Here is a 19,974-nt window from a genome sequence, read left to right on the forward strand (position 1 = left end):
GCGTCGAAAATAAATGGCGCAAGTCGGGTTACGACGATTTTTTCGACGTAACCTGACTTGCCCCATTTTAAGACGCCCATGCGCCATTTTCCCCCTACGCCGGCGCTGCCTGGTGTACGTGGTTTTTCTCGCGCACACCAGGCAGCGCCGGTCTGCTTGCGCCGGCTAACGCCATTCAATAAATACGGCGCCCGCATGCCGCTTCAGAATGGCGTTAGCCGGCGCAAAACTTTTTGACGCTAAACTGCGTTAGCGCAGTTTAGCGTCAAAAAGTATAAATATGGGCCCTAGTGTTACCTATCAGGGAGGCTAAGCATGAACCATAAATTGCTCATTAGAATCTTCAGTACTGAAAAAGGATACCAATCAAAGCATGAGTAAATGCAGCTGTAGTACACACTGTTCTGTGCCTGGGAACGTAACAAGAAAAATCACTAGATAAGAATCCATTTCCTCTTTCTTCTTCATTGAACAAACTCGCCAAAGGTTTTGTTCACCTGAAACAGACGTGAGATGCCATGCTCAACATCCTTTGCAGGCTACATGGGCATTCGTGGAGGCTGAATTTGAAGTTGTCTAGAACAGGAAATTACATTTGTTTGGCAATGTGTTTTTGGTTGAAGTTCTTTTGTGGAATCCCTGTTGAGAGGAAGACAGTACAGGCTGGGTATGGGAAAGAAGAAGAGAACAAATGAAAGTACACTTATAGATATATATAAAAGTTGTTTTTTACAATGATCATGGGTCATGGAAGAACTGGAATAATTTTGAACAAAATGAGAACAGCAGAAACTATGGCCCGCTGATGTATTAGTCAAAATACTGGAAGAATGTCAGGGCTTCTTTCACCGCATTGTCTCGTTTTTACCCTGAATTGCCATACCCTATCAAAAACAAAGGCAGAAGCTGTCTGGGCTGAAGTCGCAGAAGGACACAAGGGTACTTCATCAAGTAACCTGGAAAAGTCAATGCAGCCACCTATCAAGTAGTTTGTGTCTCACCCTTGAATTTGCAGGATGCCAAGGAGTCTAGGTTCTCAGTCATCCCGACCACGGCTTGCCTGGTTGGTGCTTGTCGTCCTTTGTGAGCCTGCAGGAGCTTAAAAGGGGGTAATTTTCTGACGCAAAAGTGGCGCAAACTTACAAAACATAATGTAATTTTGTAAGCTTGTGCCGCTTTTGCGTAAAAAAATGACGCAAATGCGGAGCTAAAAAAGTATAAATCAGGCCCTTAGTCCTCCTACCCCCAACTAGACACAAACCAGTCAGTTAGCTCTCATCTTTTTCCCCTTACCCCTAGTATTATAGAAACCATGAAACATATCCCAAACCTGCAGTGTAAATTATATCCCCAGCTAATTCCGAATGTTCTTTGTATGTCTCTCTCTTACACTTCCTTCTCCATCACACTGTTAGGACCTTCACCCCAAGATAAAGTAAGAACACCTCTATGGTCGCTAAGGCATAACATGAAAACACTTCCCACACAGGATAACAGCAAATACTACACTCAGACAGCCATGCACTTCTCCACTGTGTGCTATCTGCCCGAACATGTGCTGCCCACTAGCAAGTGTACTACGCCCTCCATAATAAGGTAAGCAGTGCATTAACGCTACAAAACCAAGCAATACACCAGACATATCTGAGCTCTGAGAACTTCAAATCGCGTGCACAATGTAATGATATTTGCTAAGCAAACTGAGTGGACAATAGGAAGTTTAATTTACGAAGATGTAGTGGGGAAGGCTAGGAGAGGGACGTTAACCCCCAGGCATTCTTTACAGCCTGCTAGGCTCCCTCACTACGTAACATAATTCAATGTTTTCATAAAATGTTTTTTAAAGCATTGTTTAACATGTGCTACTTTAAGAAATGTTATTTCCAATTCATTTTATTTACACAGTGCGGTACACAGTGAAATATCGAAGACACCAGGAAATCCAGTTAGGTAGGAGTTGCATTTACAAAATATATAGAAGCCAAATGAGAAGTTAAATCACTTTATTAGACGTAGCACATGTAGAGCAGCATCCATCAAAACACAGGGCACACCCTGGTCAAATAACTTGTGTTGCAATTTTAAGAGCTACAAAGTCTTTAGTAGTTCCATGCTGGGCTCTCCCTGCGAGTGGCTTTTGATTCTTTTTGCCTGTAAAGTAACAAAAAAATGTTTTTAGAAAACGTGTTTTGCTTTTGGAAAACGTTTTATTCTTTTTTAACATGAAGTAACATCTTGACATGATTACTTGTCTCAAGGGCAATCTTCTTTGTAGACCAATGCGCTAATTCTTCACCTACCTCTGAACACTATTTTGCAGATAAAACGGTTTGATTCCTGATGACCAAATAAATTTAAGATTGTCAAAGCCATTTGTTTTATTTTACGTCAAATTAAGGCAGACAGTGGCAAATGTAAAATTCTATTAGGTCTCGCCACAGTTTCTTCAATACCTGGTTCTTCTTCAGCAATAATAAAATGATTTCAGTTGCAGCAATAACGACGACAAATTCTGCTGTCCAGGAGCCAAAGGGTTTTGCTGTCTGACATCACTTAGATCAAACCCACCTGGAGATTGCAGCCCTTTTTTGTCACACTTTGCAGCACACAAATGTATACAACGTCAACACCACATCCTCATACGTGATGTCAGGCTAAAACACCAAATACCACAGACTCAGGCATTACATCATGCATAACCCCCAAATACCATTGGCTCATACCAGAAATCCTTCCATAACCCCCCCAACCCCCAAAAGAAAATCCCACACAGCACCATGCCTGTTGTACAGCATTACCCACAAGACACAGAACCACCATTCTTCACATAGGTGTTCTGCTGAGGGACAAGTCTGTGTGTTGATTCAAGTATTGTTTGCTTTCGGAATTTTAGGATTCATTTTCTTTTCATGTTAGTGCTTTATACCAGTTTTGAACTCTCTAAGCACTTTAAAAAATAGTTAGAATTTTATACACCTTGGATTGAAGTTTGAGTACATCTAGGGCCAGATGTAGCAAAGGTTTTTACCCATTCTGTGTCTATGGGAAAAAGTGTTCGTTCATATGGCGCCTAGTTGGGATTCTTTCAGCATTTCACTCAACTTAGGGCAGTAAATTCCAATGTACATTCTCTGATTGTCCCATGCCTTAGTATACGATTACAATTGTTGAAGTAATTTTGTATGTAAACTGAACAGCAAAAAAAGTGAGAGCCATTCGCACACCACGCGAATAGGTGAAACTAAAATGCGTGTCAAAAGCGTTCGAGCTCAAATTCCCACTTAATGTCGACCCCTAAGTGTGACCCCGGGGACTGTAAGCATCAAAGAGTGAATGGAAGGTGCAGTCTACCCCATTAAAGCAGTTTTGATAATTGAGCTTTTCAAAAAGAATTTGCAGGCTATTTTGGTGGACAAAATAATATTGTTTTAATGGGAAAGGGTCAATACATGGTTTAAACCTCCTTATGAGTCTAACAGTACCACTGAATTAGTATCCATGTGCACAAGCAAGGTATTTACATGCTTGAGTGACATTTACTGTATATAACCAGTACCAATACATTAATGTAAAAAGAGAATATATTTTGAATTAATAAATGTTTATGAACATTAACCAGGCGTACAAGAATTTAACAATTCAAATAGTTGTGCTTTAAAAAATATATTTGGCAGCTTTACAAAATAAAAAAGGAGATGCTTCAGAATCCCTTTGCTGAGGTGGGAAAAGTTATCTCTGCTACCAGGGACCAGTCAGGAGAATGGGGGAGTGGGGTGGTGTCTGGTATCATGTGGAAAAGAGGTGTTGTTGATGATTGGCAGTCCCCTGCACTGTGCCCTCCACCCCTTTGTGATACAAACCTTAAGCCCCTGTCACCTCTATCCACAAGGAATAATTGTTTGTGAGACTAGGCCGGCCTCAAAGAGTTTCTCACTTCCTCATCAGGATTTTCTATTCCCCATATGCAAGGACCCTGATTCCCCCACTTCCCCACCCACCTACTCTCCAAATGTTCAAGGCATCACAGGCCTGTGTGTTTTGGCTGTGTTAAAATATTTGTTTCCACCACACTTCAGAATTACTGAAATGTATGCTCCATTTGTGCTTCCTAAGTCTGATATATTCTTAAATACCTGCTGTTCATTTACAGGCATTTTAATTTTGCTGTGTACTAGAAAACATAAACATACATTTTATAGCCTTACTCTAACACACCTTCAGTAGCCAGCATGATTGTCTCATAAATCCTCTCACGTTGATGTCAGAGAAAGAAAAGTAAACACCAAGCTCCCTCAGAAAACAGAGCCTTATATTAGACCTCTGTCTTTGAATGCACAGCACATGTGACAAGAAAGGACAAGATTTAAAGGCCTGAATTAAAGAGAAAATGAGCACTCTTAGGATGTAGTAAATAAGGGATGGGCCACACAAGGGACACACTCAAGCTGGACAGCCTAAAACAAATAAAGGCAGCAAATGAAAGGAAGCAAATGTGAGTCACAAAGCACAAAACCAATGGTCAAGAATGGGTGGAATGTATTCTGTAGGAACCTTTCCAATTGTCCCCAAGATGTCGTTAGCAAACCAGGCAGCTCAGCTGTCTGATAGACTTTGACCAGAAAATTAGTAAAGAATGGGGTTTTAACAGAGTCAATATCACTTGTAAATCAGCAGCCTTTGACTTGGGAGCTACCTATTCTTCAAAGAGTACCACTGTTTATTTTTTCATCCCATCAAAGAGTCCATCATTGGAATGGTTCTGTTGCAGCAAGAGTTCTATTGAAGGCAAACGTTCTACTGTGCTTGAAATAACTAATCCTTTTTGTAGGGCACAGATGACATGCAAAGAATGAAAGTGTTCATTTTCTTTCTGTGTCCACTATTTATGTTTTATTACCCTTTTGCACATACCATGGCCCTCCTGCATAGACTGGATTATTAGCAACTTTGGCTCACCCTTTATGCATGAGTAAGCTTCATATTAGATGTTGAAACCATTAAAACATAGTCGCTTTCAAACTCCTACCTTTTTCAATCCCTTTTTGCAAAATGTAGAACGGCTTTCCCAAAGTGACTATTATGAGAACTCTCCACTTGTCTTCCGAGATCACAATTGGTAATTAGTGTTTTTTTACAGCCTTCTAAACTTTGTAATACATTATAATGTTATTTTTGATAATCGAATTTCTAATTTAAATATGCAGAAGATGTAACCCGCTTACCATGCTCAAATGCGTGCAGTGAAAAAGAAAATATGGCCTACAATCCAGAAATTTGTACAGTTACTGTACAAGATAGTTTTTCCAAGATAGAATTTTTTCTTGAATTATAAATTTCAAAAATTAAAGACATTGAACCCCTTTTCTGAAGGGGTCCTACTTTTGTGTTTTTGTTAATTACAGGGATCCGTTTGTAACTCTAATTTAATCCTGTCACCGACCCCGTTATCCACTTTTCCTTGTTCTTTTATTTATTACTCAATCCTTCATTTACTCTCTCGCAGCCCTTTCACCTTTCGCAGCAAATTTCCCTCACCAAACAGTTCAAAGAAAGGAAAGTTATTTTTAACATGAGCCCAATCACCTGCACTCCCAAAATCACTGAGAGCACAATGGGGCATAATTATACTTGTTTTGCGCTGAATTTGCATAATTTTTTTTTTAATGCAAATTTGGTGCACAACTAACTTTATAGTTATACTTTGGTGCTAGACCAGTCTAGGGTCACATTTATGGCATTAAAATCATTTTTTGAACATGGAAACCTACTTTGCATCAATGAGGTGCAAAGCAGGCATTCCCGTGCAAAAAATAACTCTATGGCGTTAGCACCATATTTAGGGAGAAGCGGTCAAAAAATGGTGCAAACCTTGATTTCCACCAATTTTTTACGATTGCGTCAGGGCAGGCATTAGGGGACCTGTGGGCCTATTTCCATGGTGGAACACAATGGAATAAGCCCACAGGTGCCCTCCCCAGGGCCCAGGGACACCCCCACCCACACCAGAGGGACAGCGGAGGATGGGAGACCCCATCCCAGGTAAATATAGGTAAGTACAGGTACGTTTTTTTTATGTGCCATTGGGTGTCCTGAAATGGCCCCCTACATGGCACTGGGTGCAATAGCCACACCCAGGGGACCCTGGTCACCTGTGCTGGCTATTGGGGTGGTGGGCGTGACTCCTGTATTTTCTAAGACAGGAGTCATGTGGTATGGATAGTTTTGTGTCAGAAAATGACTCTAGGCAGGTTAGAGTCATTTTTTTTACTCTAACCTGCCTAGTGTCATTTTTTGGTGCAAAACCCCCTTCTTCCATACTGCCTGCCCCACCCAACTAACGTCATTTGTTTTTACGCTAGCCTACACCTTTGCACCGGTTTGCACCATTGCATAAATATGGTGCCCGGCTAGTGCACAGAAATGGTGCAAGCCGGTGCTAAATGTTTTGGTGCAAAACTGCATTAGTGCAATTTTGCACCAAAAAGTATAAATCAGGGCCAATGTTTGATATTTTTTCAAATCTTGTTTTACTTTTTTGGTATGGCTTTTTCACAAAACTGTCAGTAACCATCCCATATTAGCCTGGCAAAATGTAGTCCATCACCCTCAATTAGCAGAATTGCAGCATCTTTAATATAGTGTACACCAGACAGGCTGTGGGACTGTTACATTTATTGGAATTGCATAAGATTTAAAAAAAAAAACATTTAAAACACTCGAAAAGAAGAAGCGTAGTGACTAGATTACCGTGTAGCATGTGGTTTCTCGAAAGCTGCCCACCCTGCAGTACTTCTGCATGATTTAAAGTTCTAAGGATCCACTCAGCTGCCAATAGGTCATTTTTAGTTCTGGTGTACTAATCCTCCAGACTGGGCAAGCTTTAATGGGGCAGAACAGTGTATGGTACTAGCAACTCTGCATAAGAGCACACCAGTTGAGGTATTTTCAGCAAAGGTTAAAACGTAACTCGTTCTGCCTTTCAAACACGTTCTTCATTATTTTCCTTTAGTATAAACAGTACAAATAGCTTCCATTGAAAACAAATTTAGACAGTTTACTGAGGAGCCCAGCAATAAAAATATGTTTTCCATCTTCTCATATGAAAATGGCTGTAATGGGGACTTTTCTCCACTCACCACCCACAAACTTTTTAAAGCTCTTTCACAGTTTTGCACATATGCCTTTGTTTATTTACTACTATTCGTAAGGAAGTGTATGTCCTAACATGAATAGATGATTCTGTGTCAATGGAACAGCACTATTGCAGTCCTGGGATCTCATTACACAAATCAGTGATGACAAGTGTTGTCGTCCGCAGGTTCAACTGAAGCAAAGCAAGGCTACAATTCCCACAATGCACTGACAAGTGAAATACAAGCTCAGGACTGGAAAAAATATGGCTTGGTGAAGGAGTCAACTGCCTCTTTATGTGCACTAAGTAACTAGACTGACACTACCATTTCTAATTACAGCGGCCACATACCGTGGTTATCCTTTAGGCGCTGGCGTAATGCGAAGGGCATACGGCAAAATAACAAAATGCACCACATCCAAAAGGAGTATAATACAACACAGGATGCAAGCGTTGTTCGTGATTTAGCCTCTTTTTAAGAAATGCATCTGTTTATGTACATGTGCATGCATTTTAGTTGAATATGTGTATGTGTACAAATATGTATAGCTTACGCTTGTGCGCTGTGTGAACACATCTATACAGGTATGTTCTACCCGAGCAGGGGAAAGCGGAGGGAGGGTAGAGAAAAAAACAGACTAGGGCAGAGGGGTTAAAGAGAATAGCAGCACCACCGTTAAGGAAGATGGCCTGAAAGCATAACTACTCATGTGGAGTGCTTGAAAACAACAAAAAATGGCTCTGAAAACCAAACGCAGTGTTAGGAGACATGTTCTTGGTCCATACACTAAGGGAGAGCCAAACACAAGAAGAGGGCATCCCACCTGCACGCTATAGCGAATAGCATCAAAGAAAATAAGAGCGACGCTGAAGTTTACCAATGGTAGGAGATGGGCGACGTGTTGGTGCACAGATAGAGCACTACACGTCTCTTCGAGACAACGCGTGCTCTGTCTCGCTGAGACCTAAAAACAGGGTTTCCTTCTTTTCACTCATCTCAAGAAACAAAATCCTCACAAAGTCCAAATTAGATCAAGTTTGTTGTTTTAATTAGTAGCACTGAACGTGTCATCTGACCCCCATCTTTAAAATATTTGTCCTAATGATGACAGAAAATGCCCCTAATTGTGGTTGTGGTGGTTTATGCAGCTCAGGTGTATTCTAAAATGTAAGTTTTCTGGTATTTTAACAAGCTCATCTACTTCCCTGAAGTAAAAATAATAAGTGCATGCCGTTATCGGTATTAGGAGTTATTAACCGCAACCTGAATGTATATTGTTTATCGATGGCAAATTTTGAGAACAGTATTTGAGTGACCTCAGTCACGGACCGAGGACCGTTTTAGAGAGTGATGAAGTTCCTCCTTCCCGGCTCTCCTATGGAATTCTTTGAGACTCTGCACTGAAATGTTTTCACAATGTGAGGGGGCATTATGACATTTTTTTCCCCTTTGTCTATGATTGCCTTCCCTGATCAGAACTGTATTTTTGTTGCTTTTACTTAATATCAAGCTTAAAACAAACCCAAACTCATATGAAGGTACAGTGAGGCTCATTGAGGAATAGGGACAATTAACAGACTTTTAATGTACGTAGATTCACTTACGTACTCGAAAAATTCAGTCTGTGATAGACATTTATGTGCATAACAGAAATATACTAATATGGATAATTTAGTAGTACGGAGTATTTTAACACTATTACGGTCTCGTTAACAGTGAGAACCCTTCTTTGTGAGGCGGGGGTATGGTTATTTGGAATCTAGTGTAATTTTGCTGGTGTTCCTATACCTTACCAATGTATTATTGCACCTCTTTTGTACATGTAAATTTGCTCTCACAAAATGATGGAGTCAGAGATCGAATGTGGTGAAATATTTTCCAAGCATCTCTATTTTTTAAAGGTGTGTAAACAAGGCAGGGCTCTTTAAAGAAAAATATATGGGCATATACAAACCGTAATGTGATAATGAACATTGTTCCATTCGTACTCCTGGTGATTATTCACTGAGCACACAATTGGAAGGGGTACTTCACCGGCTACACCGGAACAATTCTATGCAGGAATTTTAAGTAGTTTTTTCACATCTATTACACTTCAAAATTGTACGTAAAGGCATAAGTCGCATATTTATGACCATACACATGTAGGTATATGTGTCTAAATGCTGATTTACACAGTTTTTTGAAATATCAGAAAAAATTCCAGGGTTCATCCTGGACCACTGCTTAATTTGAGCCGTTTTTTTCCGGTGCGGGGCACCTGCACCTGTTTTTGAGGGCCAGGACCTATTTTTCTGCCTCAAGCATTTACTGCGATCAAAAGACAAATGTGGGAGTGACGGAAGAAGGAAATCGAAAAAGCGGGAGAATGCAGAAAGCTGTAAATGTGAGCTGAAGGGGCAGGGAACGACTGCAAATGGATTTAAGAGGCCCCAGATGGCTTCAGGACTATGCTGCCTCAGTATTCCGTGCTCGCACATTTAACTGCATTAGCTTTGTGTTTCGGAGGAGAGCTTGGGGCACCAGCACGTTTTTATTTACAAATTAAGCGCTGCCTGGGATACTGTGAAGGTATAGCTTTGCAAGAGTAGTCAAATCTGTAAGCATTTACTCACGCATATTTAAAATATTCACTAGGAAATGTTTTCTAAAAGTGCACTTGTTCATGTTTACTTTTTTCTTTTGTCTTTCCAGGAGGAAAATATTTTTCCTCAAGGAGAAACTGGTTCACACAAACATCACCAATTTAGGGGAGTGCCTTTAGCATAACCATCCAGAATAGAGATTTACTCCTCCTCACCTGGGGAAGGGTATAAATCCATGATACAGTGAATGTTTTGCTCCAGTTTCTTTATCCTCGTTTTCATTTTAATTGGTTGCCACCGTGATAGACTTTCAATCATACATTTTTGCATTATGCGAAAATAAACATGATAGAAGCAGCGCAATACGTTTGCTCGAAATAAATGCAGTTAGGTACAAAAACACTTAAATATACACTATCCATTTACATAGGCGAAAGCACCATTTTTTCAAGGGTATGCTTTTCATTCGGATATGCCTTAATTACTTCTGCAACTTCATTTTGTTATTGCACACATTTGTGAGCGTTTACAACGGCTGGAAACAGGGGAAGATCACAGGAAGTTCTTAAATTCACCACTAGGAAACCCCACTAATAACCTCGTCGGAACCTATTAAGCATCAAGGAAGAAATATTCATTTGTTGGCCTATGGAAACATCAATTCCACATGAAAGCCTGGGGCATATTTTCACCTTGAAAAGTCTAAAATCTGTTATATAAATCTCAACACTGCAAAAATGAAAACTTGCAAACAGAAAGTATGTTTTCTAAATGTGCACATTCAAGGAAAAAAAGGTTTGGCTAAATCTAGCACCCATATTCTTCTTCGGACCTGAAGCCAAAAGCATGCTGAGACACCTCTCTCTTCTTTTATTCCTTATATTTTGATATCCTGCTCTCTTGTCACCAATCAGCCTCTTAATGTTTATCGAGTTTAGCGCTAATGTATGAATTGACTCCTAAGGAGTGTACGGTAATTATAATAATGCTGGCAGCTGAATTCCAAAGTCTAATAGAGGATATATAATTTCTTAATGAAAAGCATACATTTGGAAGTTACAACATTCTCTCAGACAAACATATTGTTTTGTTCTCTGGTGCTTGTATTCTTACCTTGGTTTGTGATTAACCTCCAGCTGTTGAGGCTACCGTGGTAGCTGGAGTGGTGGTGGAAGTGGTTGTGGCCGGACTGGTCGTGGTTGAAGCCGTGGTGGTGGGAGTTGTGGTGGTTGGTGTGGTAGTTGGTGTTGTTGTCACTGCTGTAGAAGTCGTGGGAGTGACTTTCGGCCTACGAGGAGGAGGATCAACTGGCCTTAAAGGTCCCTTTCCATGTCCTCCAGGTCTTGGCTGATGTAAAAATGTTAAGATAAACACATTATTGTACATATGAAACTGCATAAACATAAACTCTTTATTAACAATGAAATAAATAAAAGATATCATACATAGAACTAGGATCATACATTAGCTGTCCAACTTACCTTTTATAAAGGAGATCATTCCTTAAGTACACACTATAGAGTAAATGTATACAGTTCCAATGTTCTACAGCAGTGGTTCCCAACCTTTTGACTTCTATGGACCCCCACTTTATTACTACTGGAGCCCGGGAACCCCCATTGTATCTTTATTGGAATCCTGGGACCCCCCACCGAGTCATTCATGAAAGTTGGGGACCTAATCTGTTAATAATATTTAATTTTATAAGCTGTCGTTCAAAAGCCAACAGCAACAGCTCAGACAAAAAGATTGGGGATGACCCTGCATAAGCAAAAAAGTCCAACAGTGTGTGTGTCTGTCTGTGAAAGTGAGTGAGTATAGGCGAGTGAGAGTAAGAGTGAATAAGAGAATGCAAATTAGTGAGTCACGGTGAAAGAGTGTGCACGTATTGTGATGTCATGAGGGATAATGGCATGTGACATCACTTCCTGCAACATCATTAAGGTCAAAGGGTATATGATAACCCTGACATTTTGGTGAGTCGACACCCAGTGTCTTAATGTGTTGTTTTCTTATGTTATTTTGTTTTTGTGTTAAGGACTTAGTAGACTTTTGCAATTGTGAATTTCCAGCCAGAATCGGCATAACTAATTAATGTTCAGGTAAAAAACAATCATTCACCACTACCAAAGATGGTAACATGCCACCACTACAACACTTCATTTTATTTTAGCCCCCCTCATGGCTTTATTTCATCTGGTGTGTGGTGTACTTTCAGCCAGGTGCAGTATTATAACTTCAAACATTAACCAAACTTGTCATCACATTTGTCATAATGAATATTTAGGAAACTGTGCATCGTTTGTGTACATGAAAGTTTTGCATTAAACAGTGCTTGTTTTAGAAAATTAAATATACACTTACTGGTGGAGGACCTCTTCCTGGTCCACGTGGCTGAGAAGCCTAGAATGCCACCGGAGATCACAATAAAAAACAAGAGAGGATAAGAATTAGAAACAGTCCGCCCAAAGAACGTTTGTGTTAAAATGAGATCATCCCAATTAAGCTAAGAGTAAAAGTTACAGTTGTCGCTTGCATTAGTCTCCTTACTAATTTGTATTTACTTTCGAAACAAGCTGTTACATATATCTTCACATTCTTTTTAATGATGACCAGGTAAGAAATCATAGCGGGTTTGAGAGGATTTTTGAGTACATGAAACTCATTGCCTCACACAACTTCCTTTCTCTGCAATACACTTGCTAAGATTTTAAACACGGCTTGCAGAATGGCAAATATCAAACGGTGCCTTTCTCCATGTTTTCTTTTTTAATATATAATATTGTTTAATTGATTTGGAACATAAGCCTAGCCTGACATATTTCTCAGAAGACTATTTGTGATTTTGTGTTGCAGACACAGTCCCTGAGACAGATCGGGCAATCACTCAAAGCAAACCAGCAAAGTGACTAATGACCTCCTTCTCTGTCAGTGATCCCAGAAGCGGCGCATTTGCAATTACCAGGGTCTTTTCTCTCTTTTTATCAGTTGTGTTTGTTAGGAAGACATTCATAGCCAACCACGTCCCATGTATTTTAGGGCCAGACGTTTTTCGAATTCATTCAAATGCAACAGCTTATGGATGTTTCGCCGTTATGGAAGATTCTGTGATACAAGTGTGGATAACCCTGACATAGCAATAAAGTTGTCAGTACTCGGTATTGCTTTGTAATCTAGCTGATTCACAAAAATTTAGTTTTGTGTTACAGTTTTTGTGAATGTAATCATTTGCGGAACAAATGCTAAACCACAATGGCCCATATTTATACCTTTCTTGCGCCCACATTGGCATCTTTTTTTTACACAAATGTGACGCACACTTACCTCCATATCTATATTTTGACGTTAGACATGTCTAATGTCAAAATATTGAAGTTTGCACCATTTTTTGGATGCGTGAACCTACCTTGCATTAATGAGATGCAAGGTAGGCATTCCCATCTAAAAAATGGAGCTATCCACATAGCACCATATTTATCCCCCCTGTGCTAAAATGACGCACGGGTGGGAGGAGGGGCTAAATAATGGTGCAAAGCTTGCTTTGCACCATTATTTAACACCTGGTTCCGACCAGGCATTAGGAGACCTGTGAACCCATTTTCATGGTGTGAACCATGGCCTGGGTCCACAGGTGCCCTCCTCAAGCCCCAGGAACACCCCCACCCACACCAGAGGGACACCGGAGGATGGGGGACCCCATCCCAGGTAAGTAGGGTAAGTAAAGGTAAGTATTTTTTTTTTTAATTTAAAGAGCAATCGGGGGCCCTATTTGGGGCCCTCTGCATGGCACAGGGTACAATGGCCATGCCCAGGGGACACTGGTTCCCCTGTACCGGCCATTGGGGTAGTGGGAGTAACTCCTGTCTTTTCTAAGTCAGGAGTCATGTGGTATGGCTGGTTTTGCATCAGAAAACAATGCTAGGCTGGTTAGAGGCATTTTTCTCTTCTCTAACCAGCCTAACGTAAATTTTGGTGCAAAACCCTCTTCTCCCATACCGCCACCCCCACCTGGCTAAGGTAATTTTTTTTAATGCTAGCCCACCCTTTGCACCGGCTTGCGCTATTCCATAAATATGGTGCCCGGCTGGCACTCAGGAATGGCACAAGCCAGTGCTAAACCTTTTGATGCAAAACTGCGTTAGTGCGCTTTTGCATCAAAAAGTATAAATATGCCCCAAAGTGTGCTGGTGGCTGACATGTGTCTTGAATTTAAATTGGGGAGTTATGTCTCTCTGTAATCCAGGTGAAAGTAACATGGCAAATATTCCACAAATGAATGTTCCATTGTTCCATAACCTTTAAACAATATTCGTGCTACGAACCAAACTCCCAGTTAATGTAAACAACCCATGCCAGTTGCTTGTGATACACTCGCACTCCAAAAATGCAACTGTTAATATTTTCTGTTTCTATCCTTAAGTGCATAAAAGATATAGATGCAATTGCACATGCATGTTTTTATACTTCCCTTCCCCAAATTAAATGATATCTTATTTCCTACTCAGGATAGGTTTATACTTGAAATTTCAGGATCAAGATACACTAACGAAAAAAAATCTTAGTTAATCAAAGCCATTGCAAATGGTATAAAAGGACTCATCCTTTTTGTTAATTCGCATTTAAAAGTGTAAGATGATACAAACACACACTGCAGTTACATTTGGTTTTTATTACTTACCACCATACAAACAGCCAGTGCCAGTATACATGACACCACGAGGAAAGTCTTCATTGTTTCAAGGTATCCCTGGAAGCAAAAGCAGGCATGCATTATGGAGTCCTCAATTACAGTTTGATACCTTCTGAACTGTTTTATTTTAGGGAATGCTGCTGCATTTAGTGGTGTCTTCATTTGGGAATGACAAAGGGTCTTAAACAATGCCCACCAAAACATTTAACATGTTTTAAACAATCCATTAAGCAATTAGAAATGATACAATCTCTAGGGAAAAGATAACTCAAAATGCAAACCATAGACATTATAATACAAGACACAGTTTGATCCAAGATTTATGAACAGTAATCTTTTACATTATTGACTTCAGAGTGATAGCAATGGAATGGATTTGATTAAGATGTGTGCTGCACTGGTTTGACAAAAATCTCAGCAATAAGCACTGAACCGACGAGCTATTTAATGACATTATCTCTTAGACAAATAAATTAACTATTTGGACCTCCAAGTAGCAATCACATCTAGCTTTAATTTAGCAAATGGTGCTTCATGCCAGCGATTAATGCCAGGCATTATGCACTTTTGTTGATCTGTTTTAATCTAAATTAACGTTGCCGTTTACATTAGTCTCCATACTAATTTGTATTTACTTTCGAAATAAACTGCTTCATACAATTTCAATTTTTTTTCAATGATGACCAGGTAAGAAATCGTAGCAGGGTTTGAGAGGAATTTTGAGTACATGAAACTCGTTTCCTCACTCAACTTCCTCCCTATTTGAGTATTTATTTATTTATTTATGTATTTATTTATTGTTTAAACGTGGGAAATTAAACGTAGTACATGTACTCATTCATTCTGAATCAATGATGTGTGTCACATCTCCTGTCCTGATGATAAATATCCGTAGTATGTGTTAAGTTCCTTATTGTAATCATTAGTCCTCTGGTAGCTTTGAGGGGGATATCTGGCTAAGAGCTGGGGATGTGGAGTATGGATCTATGAAGGTTTAACATGCCTCTGCCAGGGTACTGTTACCTAATTCTATCAGCTTTCATATTCAGGACTGTTGCCATTATTTATGGCTGCCATGCTAGACCAGATCCTAGACCATCTATGATGCTCCACACTTTCACCTCTGTCACCCTCTCCTTCCCTACCCGCTGTTTTGTTTTTTCCCACTTCCACCAAGTCCCCATTCTTCTTCCATTCCTCCCATCCTTTTCACCCCACCTTCCTAGCTTTAGCTTTATTTTGTATTACCTCAATGAGCTCCTACATCCTCTGCTTTACCAAATAGACAACTCTACTATGCAGGTGCCTCTTTACTTGTGAATTCTAACACCCCATCCCCTCATTCTGTTTCTATGTAGCCCCGACCTCAGGTTTCAGAGATTGTTTCACCGTGAAGCATACTGACTTCCCCATAGTAATAGGACACTGTTGAAAAATATAAAGCAAATAAATACATAAAAAAATGTGTCCTATCCAGCTGAAGTAATAACAGGAGGGAGTGGATTGTATTTGAAGCAAATTGTACTTAATAAGATCAAATTTAGTTAAAGATGGAGAGCTGTAAGTATATCTTTCTCTATGTGGAAATTCTGCCGGTTTGCATTTGGATTTCAATAGACAGGCAGAATATCAATGCCACAGTTAATACACACAAAGCCCAAAAGACCACAGACTACATAGAAATGATGTGTAGGGACTGTAAAACATGTTTAACACTTGTCATAGAGGCACCCATCAGTGGATAAATTTCCATTTAAACCAACTATGTAGCAGATAGGAGAAAATAAAAGTCTACCTCTTCTGCTTAGAGGGAACCCCGCTCTGCCTCCCATAGGAAACTCTTTAAGTACTTCTAATCTGTGGTTTGAATACCAGCTCCAAGAACTTGTCCTCGCTGGAAGATAGTGTTCTGATTTATCCTACATCTCATGTCTGGGCCTGCTGTGCATAGTTCTGTGCCTTTTGAGGAACATGTCTACTGCATCTGAGTACCTGGAGTGAGACAGTTATGTCACTGAGAGTCCACTTGACAAAGTGGAATGAGAGATAGACAACTAGTCTCTCACTGGTAGGACTTTGGAGAAAACATTCGATATGTGTGGACTCTTAGGGCCTGATTTACACTTTTTTGGCGCCGCATTTGTGTCATTTTTTGATGAAAAAATGGCACAAACTTACAAAATTTAATTTAATAAAAATGACGCAAATGCGGCGCAAAAAAATATAAATCAGGCCCTTAATCTACTATAGACTACAGACATTGGTAGTGAAATTTGCTGCTAAATTTACAAGAAGTTGAAACAGTCCTAAAACAGAAGACACCAGCAGCCCAAATTACGGAATGTCAGTTAACTGGAATATTAGCAAGTCCGTTTGGGCATATTTGTGGGATCTGGATGATCAAGGCATACAGTAAACAATCAGTTGGGCAAAGATTCTACCTCATTGGCTAACTCTAAATCATTTTCTCGTTTAGCTCTTTTATATCTCTACCAAGTGTGTTTACTGAAGCATCTCAGAACGCCTTTGTGGCCCTGTGAAGCTGTTGTGAAATACACCCCTTGATTTTGCTGCTCAGGAGCATTTCAAGATCCAGAAGAGTTCCAAACTGTCATTTTTCGTTTTACTGTAACCTTTCTACCAATTATCCAGCTGTATCCATGTTTGTTAAATTTTTCTGCTTTTGTTTTCATTGTTTCCCCTAAATTCTGTGTAACCATTGGTCTGTATTTCTTTGGTTGTATTTGTTTTTTACTGGTTAATTAAACATAACACCTACCACATTTTCTCTGAGGATTCTGTTGGTGCTTTAATGATGTTTCTGAAGGTCGATCACTGTTATCTCATTGAAACATTTTTATGTTGACAGGATTTGCTGTTGAGATTGTGTGAGAAATTCAGCTACATCTCACATCAGGAATGTGACGTCTAGCATGCCTATCATCTAACAGTTTGTGGATCAGGTACTCAGTGCCTCACGACGGGGCTGGTGGTTCAAGAACTGCAGCCTCGGGTGACAGTTGTACTGCTACAACTGTGGTGGTCTGACCGCCTGGTGGGCGGACCCACCTAAAGACTGCTGTCTCCACAAGGATCATCGCTTCTGACATGGTGACGGCGGTCAGGGTTGTACTCAGACAGGGTGGCACTGATCTCAGCAATGCTTGGCTAATTACAACCCCACTTACCACCAGCCTTTCCATGGCATTTGCACAGCCACGGAAAGGCTGGCGGTAAGCCATTGTTGGGGGTCCTCCCTGCCCAGCACTGTCAGAATGCGCACTGTCTGCTTGGCAGACAGTGCGCATTCCAAGGGTGCTGTGTGCTACCCTGCCCAGCACTGTCAGAATGCACACTGTCTGCTATGCAGACAGTACGCATTCCAAGGGTGATGTGTGCTATGATATTGGCCTCGGCTCCCTTGAAGGAGCCGAGGCCAATACCGTAGCACTGTTCCAACCAATCACCCCCGTGGGAACATGTATTACAATGTTCCCGCTGGTCAGCCCGGCAGGAACAATGAAATACACTCAGGGGGATGGCACTGCAATGGCAGTAGCGTCCTCCACATGAGTTTGGTGGTCCTGCGGTGGGACCCCTAAACTCATAATGAGGCCCTTAATCTAAAGGAAAACAATGTGACTGAATTTCCTCTGGATTAAGCATGTCTTCCATGAATCAGAGATCTCTCCAATAAGATACATTTTAAATCAGGCCATATAAAGGTTTAGCTGTCATAATTTATTTGATTTGTTATAAAAACTAACCATGAGTGAGACCTCCAGAGTAAAGAGGTCTGAAAAGTTAGGAATATGCCCAAAATGTACTCTAGAGTTGCAAGGAGAAGCTGAGCTCTGTGACTGAAGTGCAGAGTCTTCAACACACTGTATACTGTTTCACTGAATTTCTTGCAACAAACAAAGATACCTCATGTGGTCCCCCTCAAGATGAAATAGAACTAATAAGACTGGCACTGTAGGAGAAAAAGGGAATGAGTGCATCACTTTGCAGTAAGGAAAGAACAGAGAGCCTAGCACTTCTGGAGACCTAGAGAGGAGAGGAGAAGATGTGCCAAGCACTATGGGGCATCTTTAGAAGCCCCTAGCGCCTCCTTGTGCCACCCTAGCATAATTTTTTGACACTAAGGTGGCATCAAGAGGGCCTTTTCCCCGCACTAGTTTTATGCAGTGATGCAATGCAAGCATTGCGCCACTTTGTATCCTTGCGCCACATTATGCCTGGGCCAGACATAATGTATGTAGGGGGGGCATTCCCCGTTAGGAGGCCCAGAAAATTGGCACAGTGAAATTTACGAGATTTCACTGTGCCCTTTTTCCCGTCATTTTTAACACCTGCCCTAGGCAAGCATTAAAGTGATGCTCCCATTGTTTCCCATGGGCCTCCCCACGCATTGCTGGACTAGCACTATAATTTGTGGTGCTAGTCGACCAATGCACCACAATAGTATAAAAATGTTGAAACGATTGTGCTAATGTGCGCCATAGTATGCCATATTGTAAATACAGCACTACCATGGTGATGTTAGGAGGGAGCAAGAAAAGTAGTACATTATAGCTGATGCACCACTTCCTTGTAAATATGCCCCTATGGTTGATACACAGAAAATACTCTTCCAGGTGAACACACACCACACTGCCTGCCACTGCAGGTGGACTGCAGTGGAAGGTAGAATTAAATTTCCAGGCCACCAGCCATCACACATTTAAGACCCACATCAATTTCAACATAAGTGCCAGAGACCAAATTGGTATTATGGAGCCAGCCGAGCAAGAGTGCCCAGAGGTAGGCCAGCTTCTTGCTAGTCTATTTGTAAGTAGTGCTTACAAATGACCCTGGTCAGACCACTGAGGTGCGAGATGGTCCTAGTGCCAGCTACAGCCAGGTAGAAAGATTGCAAGAGGCCCCTATTCCGATGGGGCCACGGCACTTTCACCTTTGCCTTAGAGGTTCATTTCTGCCTTGTTCTGCATTGAAAGGTAGAAATTAGAGCAGCAGGAACAATTGCCATTGTGTCAAGACAGATCTCTTTCTGTAAGACACCCCTCTCTTCATGTCCCCAAAATAGTGTGACCTTCGAATCTAAAATCCGCCACCAGAACAAAACAACCTTCAATAATATAAAAGAGATGTGACCTACCTGGTAAGGTTCACCACAAGCAAATGTCTTTCCGTCTGTTCCAAAAGACGATGTGATGAATGAACAAACAATGTCTGAATTTTATACATTTCCTGAAAGTGCTTAAACTTGACAGGATTACACCAAATTGTTCTGACTCAGTTACAGTGGGTGTTATATAATCCATTCTAAAAATTGCGGTTGTGTAGAGCGTGACTGTTATTACCAGCGAACTCGGGAGGTTCGACATTTTGATCTCAACTTGGCTGAGTGTTTGAGTCGGATGTGGAAAAAAAATGTATTTTAGACACTGGTCATAGTTTTGTGTAATCACTGTATGATTGTGTTTTTTAAAATAGCCATGCACTTACTTGCTCCATACTGTCGCATTTCTTTAGTACACATAATTATCTAAAGCATATTTAGTGT

General features: G+C 40.7%; 1 protein-coding gene across 1 annotated transcript; it reads right to left on the reverse strand.

Moving 5' to 3' along the window:
• Nucleotides 1-1,986: 1,986 nt before the first annotated feature.
• On the reverse strand, nt 1,987-19,637 carry OPRPN (opiorphin prepropeptide). The gene is made up of 5 exons (XM_069226515.1): nt 19,567-19,637; nt 14,397-14,465; nt 12,083-12,121; nt 10,832-11,065; nt 1,987-2,151 (listed from the first exon to the last, which is right to left on the reverse strand). The coding sequence occupies exons 2-4, from the start codon at nt 14,448-14,450 to the stop codon at nt 10,844-10,846; spliced, it is 315 nt and encodes a 104-aa protein (XP_069082616.1). The 5' UTR covers nt 14,451-14,465; nt 19,567-19,637; the 3' UTR covers nt 1,987-2,151; nt 10,832-10,843.
• Between the last annotated feature and the right edge of the window lie 337 nt (nt 19,638-19,974).

This window comes from Pleurodeles waltl, chromosome 1_1 (assembly GCF_031143425.1).
Source record: "Pleurodeles waltl isolate 20211129_DDA chromosome 1_1, aPleWal1.hap1.20221129, whole genome shotgun sequence".
Taxonomy (NCBI): Eukaryota; Metazoa; Chordata; class Amphibia; order Caudata; family Salamandridae; genus Pleurodeles; species Pleurodeles waltl.